The 14,496-nt window shown below is 42.9% G+C and overlaps 1 protein-coding gene and 1 long non-coding RNA gene across 2 annotated transcripts in view; one reads left to right on the forward strand and one right to left on the reverse strand.

The window, feature by feature from the left end:
- LOC130162129 (growth arrest-specific protein 7-like) overlaps positions 1-14,496 on the reverse strand; it is a 63,873-nt gene that overhangs the window by 39,259 nt on the left and 10,118 nt on the right. Inside the window, exon 2 of the mRNA XM_056365705.1 lies at positions 6,208-6,325. Within this exon, the coding sequence (XP_056221680.1) occupies positions 6,208-6,325 (118 nt within the window). The remainder of the gene's footprint in view (positions 1-6,207; positions 6,326-14,496) is intronic.
- Positions 8-9,786, forward strand: LOC130162130 (uncharacterized). The gene is made up of 3 exons (XR_008826239.1): positions 8-704; positions 2,339-2,442; positions 9,332-9,786. It is a non-coding gene; the product is annotated as an uncharacterized LOC130162130 (long non-coding RNA).

The following is a 14,496-nucleotide window of genomic DNA, read 5'->3' on the forward strand; positions in this document are numbered from 1 at the left end:
TGACGGAGCGTTCAGGAGAAAGGGGAAAAACAACAACGACATTAACAGAGAAATACCAACTGTCATGTTCTTTTTGTTTGACAGTGCTGGAACTACAGTGTATTTGTGGGCATCAATAGGAAGTGATTCCTTCCACGGTTGCTAACTTGGCACTTGTTGCAGTCAGCAGTTAAACCAGAAACAAACTTGTCTCACAGTGAAAGTGACGATGAGCCTCACAGATGGCATTTTGAGTCCATTTTATTTGTTATTTTTAATCAGTAGCGAGTCTGATGATAATTTTTCGTCAACACAGAAGCTGTGGGAGACACAACAAGCGAAGGAGACCAGGTGAAGAGGTGCAGTGAAAACTCATAGTAAGAGCTAGTTAGACATTGTAGGGAGTTAAAAGGTGTCGGGAAGAAGAGATGAGTCTTCATCAGAGGGCGAGGAGGAGCATGAGGCTGAATGATTTGAGCTCGAGTGGATGGTGCAGACCCAGAAGCGACTCTGAAAGCAGCATTAGTGACTTGAATTTGATTCAGGCGGCCATGCGGGAGCCGGTGGAGGTCAATGAGAAGCAGAGTGACATGTGACCTTTTGGGCTGATTGAAGACCAGACAGGCTGCTGCATTCCAGACCATCTGCGAGGGTCTCGCTGTCAGAAGTGCATTGCAGCAGTCGAGGGGAGAAATAACCACGTCCTTGGTGGTGTAGTGAGTCAGGTAAGGCCTGATTTATTCTGATGTTGTATAGAAGTCCAGGGGTTTCGGAGTAAAATCGTTGCCCCTTCATGTTGAAAGGAGCCAGTTGAGGTGGTTTGGGGATGTGGTCAGGACGCCTCCGCCCTGGAATCAATTTGCCTTGGGAGACAACATGGCTCCCAGGATCACTGAGACCCACAACAACCCCCTCCGCCACATTATTTTTTATTCAACCACCTGTTGTGTTTTGCAGAAACTTAATACAACAGTTGCAAAATTTACGCCAAATAAAAGTAGAGATTTATTTGAACTGAGCTCCACAGAGACAGTGACACTTCTCCATCATCTGCCCCCGTTTCACCTCTGCTGGTAAAGAGGGCGAGGATACAGAAAGCATGGCCGACAAAAACCCCTAATATAATAGGCCTCTCTTTGATTTTTTTTTTACTCCCCTACGTCCACTCTCACCACAGCTCTGAGCTCAATTAGCCCTTTACTGTCAGCACAGAGAGAAAAAGGCACGGACATGTAAAGAGCTCTGATTTCATTTGAGTCTCTCTGGCTGGCTCTGCTCGATCTGCTGCTGCTCAGCAGAGGAGACAACGGAGCCAAGCCCATCAGCTCAGATGTCACGCATGGAGAGGATAACTGGCAGCAGGCTTATGGAGAGTGGCTGTGCCCTCACGTTTGATGTACGACACCAGAGCAGAGGCTTTACTCACTGCCCCCTAAATGCCTCGATTTCTCTGCGTTAGCTCGTCGTAAACAAATCGATACTGTGAGAAATATAAGGCAGGAAAAATACAGAGTAATCTACTTAGCTCAGGGAAATAGTTTTTTTTTATTGTGCCAGAGGGATGGCAGTCAAAACAAGATTTAAAAAAAAAACAAACTGATCATCCAATATCTTTTCTTTACAAGTCAGTGTTTGTCTGAGGTGAGAAATCCTACATGTTTACTATAGTGTTTGACAACCGGGTGGAACAGGTTGAGTTTCTAGGCAACAGCCTCTTGAAATGCAAATTGCAGATCAGCTCTGTCAAACTGGGTTTTATACAAATGACAGATCAGTGTTGTCACCTGCCAGATTCATACCTCCAGATACAGCGATGCAGCAGGAGCAACGCTCCTCTGAATGGCTCTGATAGTCCTGATTGAGGACCAAGAACCCGATTCAGCTCACTTTTATAAATCGGCGGATTGGTGCATCCGTTCCTTTCAGGCTCGTCACGGATCCTAATGATGTGAATTCACGTTTATCAATAACAGTACGTGGCATCTACTGACAGCAGGAGGATTGGGTCTTTCATGGAGCATAAAAGCATCAATTAATGCTTTTGCTGATTCCCCAGAGGCAAACACGACCGCATGTTCATTTAGCCTCCATCGCTGGTTCAGAGTCAGCAGAGTGAGAGAGGCCGACAACAGGAGACGGGGGCTCGAAAAAGCCTAAACCAACCCCGCGTCGGTATACGCCACGAGTGATGCACGACATCGTTGGTTCTGAACAGCGAGAGGGAGAAGTGGCCTAGTTAGCTCTGACACTGCTATAATTTATTCACAACCATATGACACTGGTCCCTGATGCATTAACTGCCTCCTGTCTCTGGTTTTTATCAATCAAAGCGGCTCATTCACTCTGTATCGTCCCGCAGAGGAAAGACCCGAGACAGACGGGGTTTTAAAGGATCTTGTCTCTTAGCGATGAGACAAACAAGGAAGAAGCAGAAGTCACCGCCTCACTCCCTGGTCTTCTCAGGTCAACTCATTTGATTTTACAGTCAAAAATATTTTCAAATGTATTGTTAATCCTTTTCTTTCAGAAATGCTCTTTTATCTTCCAGTCCTCTGAGTGGGCGGGACAGTGTTTGATTGACAGCTGAGCCGACAGGGGAACCAACATACACTGTCAACAAGACTGGGTCAAACTTAGTACACGTCTGGACCGTCGTCTCACAAAGTCAAACACATAAATTAAAGACAAAGACTGAGCTGTGATCTCAGCTGGATTTACTGACGATGTGTCATCAGAGGGAAGGCTTTACCTCACACCAGCTAAACTTTGTCCAAAAAGTCACTAGATTTGTCTCTGAGAGCTAAAAACGGTGCCTGAAAAGTTTGTTAATTTGGCATCAAAGGCACTAAGTTGTCAAAACTGTTTTTTTTGTTTTTGAAAGAACTTGATCACTCAGTCAGTGACAGATGAGGCTTTCAGACAGAACAGTGCTCTGAAACCCATTATTTCCAGTGGCTTGCACCGTGCTGCGATGGACACCTGCCCGGCCGATAGAAAAACAAGGAATCCGGCCAGGTGCGGAAAGTAAATAGAACACCTAAATTTCCCATGCTGCTCTCTGTACCTCAATGCTCACCTTCTTCTTATCAGCGGGGCTAATGCTAACGCTTGCTTCTCTGCACGGGAAAAATACATCTTTGTTGCTGGTAACAACCGACTCTAAACACAGCGGGAGGTTCCAGCTTCATCGTGACGAGTCCCACGAGAAGTTTGGGAAAACCCTGAAAGCCCCAAGACCTGTTGTGGTCCTGCTGCTGTGCTCCAGCCAAACACATTCACACATGACCATTGCTTGTTTTCCACAGTAGCTTTCAAGCTAGTGCAGGTAAAAAAAAAATCCACCTTAGTTCACATGAGCTTTTCTAGCTGTATAAACTCTAAATATACATTTCTGCGTTTTGATACGCTGATTTGAAGAAGATGAAGTAATTTACAGGGCACAACTGTAAACATACATATGCAATTTAATTTCAGATGGATTTAATTTAATTTCATGAGTGAAAAAGTTTCTTTATACTTCAGTACTAAGCAGACGTCATTCAAAAATTCCTGGAAAGTGAGAGGGCTGTCTGTCTGCAGTAAATCTCCAGTGTGTGTGCTGAGCCTGGTGAGTATTCGGTCTGTGTGTTCATGGAGCAGCTTACTGGTCAGACTGGGACGAGTGGAGAGTCTTAGGAGGCGACTGGTGCAAACCGCAGCACCCAGCGCCGCTGCACCCAGCAACACAGGAAGGAAAAGCAAGAAAAAAAAAACACAAGCCCTGACACAAGGACATTCAGCCCTCACCCACGCACACTGCTGTTACTATGGCGATGCAGAAACACAAAAACACACACACACACACACACACACACACACACACAGGATGGTATCAAATCTAAATGAACTTTAGTGTAACGAAAGGGAGGTGCAGCAAAAATAGCAGAGATGCTATAAATACCAATTGTTTGAGGGAAAATGTTATCAGATGGGTTTGTTTGGAAACAGTTACTGTGGTGGTGAATTTGAAAGAGCTGCAGGCCTGTAGTGCGTGTGTGTGTGTGTGTGTGTGTGTGTGTGTGTGTGTGTGTGTGTGTGTGTGTGTGTGTGTTAGGACCGAGCACTCGAAGCTTTCATTTACTCGTCGTGCAGCAAAGACGCAGAAGCAAAGAAAGTCCTGGAGGTATTCTGTGTCCTCAGAGGACAGTTTCACAACACTGCAGCAACAATACTGCTTTCAAACTGAGACTCAGATACAGATTTATTACATGCAACAACAAAAAAAAAAAACGATGAAAAATTTATAATTTTCTGTCTTAGGAAACATCGTGGAGCTCTTTTGTTCCTCTTGTCATTTCTGACTGGAACATAATCTGCTTCACTGCTGAAGACGAGCCTCCGAACCCTGTCGCATCCCCACAGGAGTAAAGTGTAGACCACTGGGGGAGGGACAGAAAGTTTTTAACTTCTCTTCACTCTTAAAGTAAACTTTAATAAACATTAGAAGGTGGTGAGAAGTGTAGAGTTTTTTGACATTAGCGTGTTTAGCATCTGATCGAATCGAAATAGAGACAGAGAGGAGGAAGAGGAGGAGTGACTCCCCTGGTCTTGTGCTTGGGTGGAGCAGCCGGCTAAATTTAGCTCCTTCTCATGGCCACGACCCGACCACTGCGACCACGATCAGAGACGGACAGGACGAGAACAGCTCTAATGTGGAGCTGGTTACTCTCTTAAGTTACTGCTAACCACACTCTCAGCTACATGGAGGAAACAGGTTCACAGAGAGAACCGCTCACCACGTACCGACTCAGGCGTTTAACATTTAACACCACAAACAAACCAAAGAGCCGTACAACTGAGGTCACATGGGGCTGACAGGTGACTTCGGTGATGTCATCCTGCATCATCAGTGCGTCGGGGCAGCACTTTACTTTCACTGAGCCCACGAAGAGTTTCACTTTCTATTGAATGAGGGGAAAACCCCTGGCTTGTAGTATGTGTATGTGTTACCATGGTTACCAACGGTAGTGCAGTTTAGCTTTGAGTTCATGCTGAATCACGTGGTTTCGCAGCTTTTCTCGTCCCGTTAGCGACTGAGCTAACAAGCTTGCTAACTGTGAAAACACATTAACTCAGGAGAGATGTTTCCCCTCTTCGATAAAACTCTGATACCGAATAAGAAAAGACTCGGTGGTGTGAACACGAACACGCTCCTGTCTGAGGCCCAGTGTCGCCCGCTGTCTGCACGCCTGCTGAGCACAGACCTGCACTCTCTCACCTTTATTACATTCCCAAGTCAAAGGCACAGGAGAGTTACCGCCATGCCAAGGCCAGATATTAGCACCATCAGTCAGCTTTTATGGTGAGCTCAGCCGGGGACAGTGAACGCAGCCTGTGTTGCTCTCTGGTATCTGTCTGCAGATAATAAACCTGTGTGCTCAGGGAGACGCTGAGCGGTGATTGTGCTGACAGAAACAAGGCAGCATCAGCTCCGCTGCGCCCTCTGTCTCTCTCTGTGCGTTCGTTAAACTCATGTACGGACTGATGAACCTGCTCAGGCGTCGATTTCAACATAAACACAAGCCACAACTATAAAAAACACTCTTGATGATGTTGTTGGGGAACATGGTTCAGTGCAAAGTGACAAATTAAAACTGTAAAATGTATGTTATGTATACGTCAAACTGCTCCTAAAGAAAGTTCTGATCCTTGTCCCTTTATCCAGTGAAGTCTGGTCCCTGACAGAGACGGACCAGAGTATTGAGGCTGAGACACTTCAGGTAAAAGGGTCAGGTACCTGCCAGTGGTCTACCAGCTTTAAACCCACAGTGACACAGTGATGGTTACACTGCTAACAGGAGCTGCTAACAGCTAATTCTGCATATTTTTAATGGTGCCTCTCCTTCTCTCATCTCTCTCCTTACATCCGACGTCTGTTTGTCCCATAAAGGATCTGACGCCTCTTTGTATTCATCGTGTAATTTGCTGCCCTCTTGTGGTGACGGCAGGGTATTGTCTCTGAAGCTAGCTCGATTTCCAGCTGTCTCATCTGTAGTTTCTAACATTTTCTTTTTCAGCTTAATTCGGACGTTTGCACCTGAACGTGGAGGATAATCCTGAATTTATGAGCGATTTGCAGGAATGTTTTAGTGTGGGAGTTGCTCAGCTGGACGAACGACGTCCTGGGCTCCAGCTGCGAACAACGTAAGACACTCTGATTGATATCGTGAACACAAATTGTCTCTTTACCGTTGCTTGTTGTGTTGACGTAGTATCGCCGCCCTTGTGGAGACATGTAGCATCTCCAGTGAGGAGGCAGGGGGTCTTTGAGGTCCTCCACAGGAAGCTGACTCAGGGACGCCGTCCTCTGTCGGGACAGAAAAAGAAATAAAACACATTAGTTAGTGTTAATAATCGTGAGGGTGAATCAAAGGACGACAAAGATTTATCTCTGGAGGATCTGTCCTAACTGGAGTTGATTTCTGGAGACAACAGATACAAGAAGATAAAAAAAAACAAAAATCAAACCACAGCTGATCTGGGTTCACCAGGAGAAATGTGCAGCGCTCAGCTCGGGTTCAATGAGGTTCTCATTTCCTCAAGTATTTCACAACCAGCAACCAATGACATCATAGCAGAGCACACTGAGCACAACAAACTGGTGCAGCTCCGCAGTCTGGAGCGAGACCAAGACCTTCAGAGTCCTCGTGTGTGCACACAACATTCAGCTGAGGAACATGGGAGAGCATGTCGGCACATCTGCTCCTGATTAGCAGGAGAATAACAGGCTGAGAGCATTGTAACACACTTCGGAGATGCAGTTTGGAGCCAGATGAAATTCCAGTTCGGTTCTTGGCTCCATGCCAAGTCATTCAAGCATCTAGAAGAGTTTGTTTTTTTAGTATCCGCAAGGAAACTCGATCCAGTGTCTGCAGGCTGGATGCACTCAGTAGGATACAGTAGGAGAAGCTTCGGAGCAAACAACTGACCGTTCACTACGTCTCATCCAATCACAGCCTCACAACCGTAGCTATGGAGAGAGGTTTGGATTTCTCTGCATGGATCCAGGAAGAGACAAACCGGACATTTATAGATTATCGAGGGAAGTGTTTTTTTATCTGGTCTTTCCAAAACCAGAAACAACGGACTGTGTGTTCGTCTTCTCTAACATCAGATGAAAATGTTAGCACGTCCGGCTAACTAGCTTTCTACCAGAAACATGACACAGCATGTCTTCCAAAGACAATAACTGCCTAGTCATCTTTTTTATTATACGTATAACTGTATTGTAATAATAATAAACTTTATTTATTTAGCACTTTTCCTAACAAAGTTACAAAGTGCTTTACAGAAAGAAAAAGGGGAATTAAAAAAACAAAAACATCATAAAACAGAGGTAAGTTACACAAAAAAAATTAATTGTCCAATTGTCACTGCTGCAGAATCCCAATCATCCATTTCACAAATAAATGTGACAAATAAAACTTTAGTGGCAGCATCACTTATACCTGAAATATAAAATACAATAATACAATTATATATAAAAAAAAAACCCACCTGAAACATAAATATAATTACGCATTATAACTATATTAAATGATAAACAAATGTATATATATATATATATATATATATATATATATATATATATATATATATGAGTTTTCTACGGAAGCTGAGAAAGGTCAAACTTGCAAATATTATTTCATCCCGTTACCTCGAGATAACAAGATAATTCTTCCGTCGTCACAAGATAACGGAATAAAAACATATTTGTGAGTATGGCCTCTGCAGTTTTCAGCCCGTAAATGGAGCTAATGTTAGCTTAATCAATAAACTAGCTACAGCTGAAGGGAGAGTCTCAGACTTCTAGAGAATAGCAGCAGTAACTAACAGCGGCAGAGCTCAGCAAAAGTTTGATTGATGACGCATTTGAACATCAGATAAAAGGTTAAAACCCAGAACCAAGTATTTGTTGTTTCAAATCCAACCCGTGTGCTCTGAGTCAGTTTAGCTGGAAATTTGGGGATGAGGAAACAGCATCGGTGAAAGTGAAAGTCCCAGGAGGCCTCAGTGGAAACGGTTCGAGTCCAGGTGGGTGTGGAGAAACAGAGCTGCTATTTATTATCATTAGCTGCTGCCACACACCAATGAACATCTCCTCATAAATATTTACTATCTCATCGGCCATTTTTAGTGGTAATCAGGCAGGAGTATTGATTTAAGAACAAACTGTCCCTGGATTTAAAGCTGCATCACCTCGGAGAATGAAGTCATTACATGTAACTGCTTCCCTGGAAGAGAAGAAGGGAACAAACCCAGAGCTCTCAGACCGGAGAGTATGAATCCATGTCGACCCACAGTGACTTATGACTGCATATAATTACAGTCTCACATCATCACAGTCATGTTTTCTCTTTCATGGTCTTGGTGGTCACTGATTTTTGTCCTTCATGTGCCTTTGAAAAGCGGATTTGCTTAAATACTCCAGTAATTTCCTGCAGTAATGAGAAGAGGCCGTGGATGTTAACACTGGATAAACAAGGCGACATGAGAGAGAGAGAGACTCTGAGTCGTCTCAGGGTCACGTGTTCACGTTCTGACAGAGGAACACGTCGGTGCCACTAACAGGCCACAGATACAGATGCAGATACAGATGCAGCAAGAGCAACGATTTGTTTTCAGTGTTCGGTGGATGAACACAGGACGGAGCGGGAGATGAGGAGACGCTCTGCCTGAGATCCTCGGGCGACACTGTCCCAAAGTCTCGCCTGAAAAACTAAAGGTGAAGAGATCAGGCCCCAGTTTGAAACACTACTCAAAACATTACTTTTATAAAGCAGCTTTTAATTCTTGATTTCAATGATTTTATCTTTGGTTTTTTTTTCTTTTGGCTGTTTTATTGATTTTATTGTTTTAAAATATGTATTTGTAATTCTCCCTGTTATACTTGCCTTTCTAATCGACACGTTGCCTCTTGTCTCTTTGTCTTTTATTGTTTTGTTTTTATGTTTGAGCAGCACTTTGTATAATATATAAATAAAGTTATTATTATTATTATTATTAATATGCAGTGCTGGAAACAGTATCACCATCGCATCATGCAACCCTATAGCTACCATGTGCTGCAGTAACCGAAGACACTTCCTGGTTGCCTTCCTGCCAGCTTCCCTCAGACATGCTGTTGTTCTGTCCCATGTTCAACAGCAGTGAAATGATACCACAGTATTGTTTTTCTCTGAGCTCAGCAGAAACAGATGGGAGTGGTCAGAAGGACACAGATAATATGTAAAAAAATCCTGCACATGAAAACACTTCAGATACAGAATCAGATATTTCCTCTGAATCCTCTTTCTCTTAAAATCATCCACAGATCTCAGAGAGTCTGGAAACCGAGCAGAGCTTCGACTGAGCCTCCCCAACAGGAGTTTGATCTGACGGCCCCCGTCACACGCCGAAATAAAATCCGGCGTGAGTGAGAGAATGGGAGCACCTTGGTGGTGGGAAGTGTGACGAATCTCCGAGCCAGCTTGTCTCGGCATATGCAACGTTAAATAATGCACCATTCCAGATGGTTAACCTTCTAAACCCCAGACTGCCTTTGGCTCCACATTCACAGGATGCCAGAAGAGCCTCGGGCAGAGAGCACAGGGATTCATGAGGACCGAGGAGAGACCACGAGTCACTGCTGCTGTCTGTGACGCTCGCTACGTGTCCGTGCAGCAGAACCAGAGATGAACTTTTAGTTCGACACGTATTAGTCACTAGAGCTGTCGCCGAGAACATGAAGAGAAATGTTATTTTTACCAGTAAACTGCTTTAATTAAAACGTCAACATCAGATTCTAAATGAGGATCAATGTGTCATTTCTTCCTCCTGCCTCTTGTACTTCACATGAAGTTTATTTTTTCACAGAGGTGATAAGTGAGCTTCAGAGATGCTGTGCCTTCAGTCAGGTTAGCCGTTTCTACTGTTTCCATGCTTTACACTAAGCTAAGCTAACCGACTGCTAGCTCCAGCTACATATTTTCTGCACAAACATGAGTTTTATTGATCTTCTCATCTAACTCTCAGCCAGAAAGTGAAGAATACGGTGGCCCTCAAGTGCAAATCACAACAACAGCTGACAAAACACACAACAAACCAGGAACCACAACCACAAAGCAGAAAACACAACATCTTCTACTGGAAATGTTCGGGGAGGTAGGTAGACGAGCTCTGTCGCTGATTGGATGGTTCATACTAAGCCCTGCTAAGTCGCTAACAAAGTTAGCTTCTTGAGAAAACTATACAAAGGTAAACTTTATAACTAAGCGTTAAAGTAATGTTGCTGTAGCTAAAGTTTCTGTGTCCCGGTGAGTCATGACCGAGAAGCAGCTAAATGGAATTCAGCCATCACTCATTTTTACTTGTTCTTTTAATACTGTCACAGAGGCCAATAGTTAAACTTACATTCATGTAACTACAATTTTCTTCGATTATTTACATTTAAATATTTAAATAAAGAGGAAACAGAGGTTTTTTTTAAAATTCTAATCAATATTTTTACAATAAAAATGCAAAGAATGACAGCAGATCCCTCACAGTGATGAACCTCAGCTGTTTTAATGTCCTTTAGCTAACTGCTGTGGTTTTCAGACGCTCTCACTAACCCTGTTTCTTTCAGCAGAAGGAAGCTCAGTAAAACAAAAAAAAAGACCCACTAAATTCTACCTGTTAGCAGCAAACAGCAGTCGGACAAAGGTTAGCTGCTAGTTAGCAACTAGCAACGTTAGAAACCAGCTGATAAACACAGGAGAGAAAGACACAGGCTCTCTGTCTGCCGCATGTATACATAAGAAACTGTTTGCTAACATATGTTAATGATAACAACTTTACAAGATCATATGTCAGTGTATGTCATATGTCATGTTTACAGCTTCTTGTGGAACCTCCAGGTGAAAATAAAAGTCTAAATAAAATAAAATAAAAACTTTAAAATTAGTTTAACAAACCTAAAATACAAACACACTGCGTTTCAAAAGTAAAATAAACTGTGGAGCCAAATCTCTGCTTTTTAAACTGGTAAAACAGATGAGGATATTTAGATTCTCCTTTAATTAAAGTTGACATTTGTTAAAGAGGAACTGTAGTAAGTCAAATATTTGTGAAAAAAAGCAGTGGTACCAAATACTACACCGGCCCTCCTGGTATTATAAACAGATCCCAGTGTTTTCTTCCTCAGATTACAGACTTTTCCCACACACCCTCAAACTCAGGCAGCGTTCCTTATTATGGAAAACAAAATACCTCATGGTCTCTCTATTTCAGTGACACTGGCTCCCTGCCTGGAAAACTGAGAATAATTTGTTCAATTCCCCTGGAAAATGCCTTGAAATAAATAGCCAGCCTGTTTTGTTTTTTTTCTTTTCTCTCAGGTCAGTTGGAGAATAACAATGTAGTAAAGTCCGTCGTTTGCTCTTCACCTGGATTTTAACAGCAACAACTCTGCTTGTTCCTACTTCATAGACTTTTAAGGAAGTTCAAACACAGGGCTTTATCTGACCTCTAGTGAAAATATGTTTTATTTTAAATAAGTTGCTAAACAACAGGCGACACACAAGCGAAGCAGGATGCTCACTTTGAAAAACCGACTTCGGGAAAGGTAGAAAAGATGAATAAAAAAACAAATCAAAGGATCCTATAACATGTTAAATGAGTTTAGATAGATACTTTATTTATCCCCTAGGAGAAATTCATTATACATAAATATAACGTGAGTATTATGTTAATTAAAAAAATCCTTCTCTTGCTATAACAACCTGACGTAGGAAATTTTCCCACTGACGTCAGAGAAACAATTATTTTTAGCAATGTGGATTATGAGCAGTTTTCAGGATTGAGCAACAACTGAAAACTGAGTCTTTCACACAGATTTTCAGACTGAGTAATAGATCCATCAACACACACACTGACTGTCCTGAAAAAGGTGAGTCATCCGATGCAACTGTCACCCACTCACTGTCTGTGTGGAGGAGGACGGACCTGCAGCCTCAGTCCAGAGTTTCAACAGACCGGATTATTGGACAGGACTCACGCTCAGCTGTCCACTCAGAGGTCCGATGACTCACCGCCTCCTGACTTGTGACAGGGTGTGTGTGTGTGTGTGTGTGTGTGTGTCTGTGTGTGTGTGTGTTGTAGGTACGTGTGGAAAAGAGTTTTTGCTTCGTCTCTTGTGTGTAAGCTGAACTTGACCTCTCGTAACCCCTGTGGAAAAATGTGGATCTGGGAGGACGGGAGTCTGCAGGGGTCAAGGTCTGTCAGAACAGCTGTTCAATGTCCAGCTGAAAAGACAGAGTCCTGAACCTGAACCTGAGAGGCCTCATTTTTACATAGTTTTATACAGGACAAGAGCTCTGACCACAAAACCACAATGTTTCAGTTCATGTTCAGTTACTGGTGAGACAATAAAATCCAGGAAGTCCAGTTGGAGTAAGAGAATATGTATTTTAAGTTTTACCTCAAAACACTGACACACAGCTGTACAACTCTGGATAGTTATTACTGCAGCAACTAGCTGTTTGACGCTAACCGTAGGTTCCCTTGTTGTTAAAGGTCCGGTGAATGATTGTCTCTGCCACTAGATGTCGCACTAGAGCACCAGCACCTCAGACCAAAACTAACGCTTCGTCGGCCACAGTATCTCCACCCCTCCCTTCATGAAACACAACTGAATAAAGTTACTGTGTGAACGAGAGCCAACAAAAACAATCCACCAACAACCATTAGCCCACGTTAGCATTGCTGTGATATGCTCCACAGTAATGCTGACAGTTAGCCAGCTAGCAATAGCAGCATTTGCCGAACACATTCATCAACAAGTTAGCTAACGTTATCATGTTTACTGTAACCGCCACTGATGAAAACAGACATTTGACATTATGAACCATCGAGTTACTGACAAATGGAGGAAAAGAAGAACCAGTTCTGAGTCCAGTTGGAGCCTTTAGCAGCTCGTAAGGTTCTCCTCTCTGTAGAACCAGACCAGAATTGGCTCCACGGTCGGACTGGGACAGAAATTCAGTCTTGGACCGATCCACTGGGACCAGCCACAAGACTGACACTGACAGAGCCGATAAAGACACTGATGGAGCTGGTAAAAAACTTCATGGACAGCTTTGACAGTCCACGGGCCGACCAGGATTTTATACTATACTTTGCTACCAAAACACAGACCGGAGAAACTCCATTACTACTACTACATCTTCACATAGAAAATAGTTGCTGCTGAATTATTGTTTAAAATCAAAATTTGTTTATACATGCTTGAATCTTCTATGAAGTTAAATCTGACGACATGGAGAGAGGATTGAAGCCTAATCTTAAACTAAGTTGCAGAACCAACATTATCTTCATCTGCACTGTTTCTGCTGCATCACCACAGTGACGTGTTACTGTAGTTCAGCCTCTACACTCTGGACTCTTGTAAATGGACCAACTCAAACAGTTCTGGTTATGTTCATAACTTTGATTTTAATTAGGATTAGGCTTTCTACAAACATTAGAAAATTGTCTCCAACGATGACATCATCCTGCGGCACCTGTGAGGGCTATTCCTGTCGTTTCCATTAACAAAGACCCACCGCATGGCAAATGCATGGCGTGGTTAATAACTTAATCCCTGCCAACCTTCCTGCCTCACCTCATGCCTCCTGCTCCACCTCTGTCTTCCCAGTGTAAGTGTTTGTGCCGTTAAATGCCAGATCATGATTTCATAGTATCTAAGCAGTTAGATCTATTTATGCTCACTGAGACGTGGTTACGTCCAGGTAAGTGAAGCATGTCCTCCTGGTTTTAATTATTTTCGTGGAGGTGGACTGGCTGTTTCACAGAGAACTTTTAAATGTTCCCTTGTTCTCACTTGGAAACTTCTCCACATTTGAATCACTTTGTTTTGTCATAAATGGCAAAGACCCATTACTTTGTGTTTTAAGCTACAGACTTCCAAAATCTAACTGTGGTTTTACTCAGGAATTCTCTGATCTTTCTGCTTTTATTTTGACTCAAGTTGATTTCAACACTCATATTTTCTGCCCCTCTGGTTCCTCTTTCAGTTCAAGGCCCCACACACACCCTGGGTATTGTTCAGTCCTCCGGTTTTATTTTTGATAGTGTTGATCACTGCAAGGCTCATGTGTGTCTGATCAAATAGTCCCTCCTTCCTCCTCCTGCTCCGACAGTGGTTACTTATATTTCTTCACGTCCTCAAAAAAAACTCTGCTGATAGATTTCATAAGGCCTTGCTCAACAACTTGAAGCCACTTTAAGTACATGACACAAAGCCAAATTAAAGCCTCATCGAGTCCTTCAGATTTTATGCCTGCCAGATTTTTTCTAAGAGATTTTTAACAATGTCGGTCCCACTGTTCTAATGATTGTAAACAGCTGTGTAAATGGCTGTGTTCCCTCCTGCCTTAAGCCAGCACTACTGCACCTACTTCTTAAGAAACTAAGCCATCACCCTGCTGATTTAAAAAGAAAAATCCGAATTACCATTTT

The sequence above is a fragment of the Seriola aureovittata genome, chromosome 21 (genome assembly GCF_021018895.1).
Source record: "Seriola aureovittata isolate HTS-2021-v1 ecotype China chromosome 21, ASM2101889v1, whole genome shotgun sequence".
Classification (NCBI taxonomy): domain Eukaryota; kingdom Metazoa; phylum Chordata; class Actinopteri; order Carangiformes; family Carangidae; genus Seriola; species Seriola aureovittata.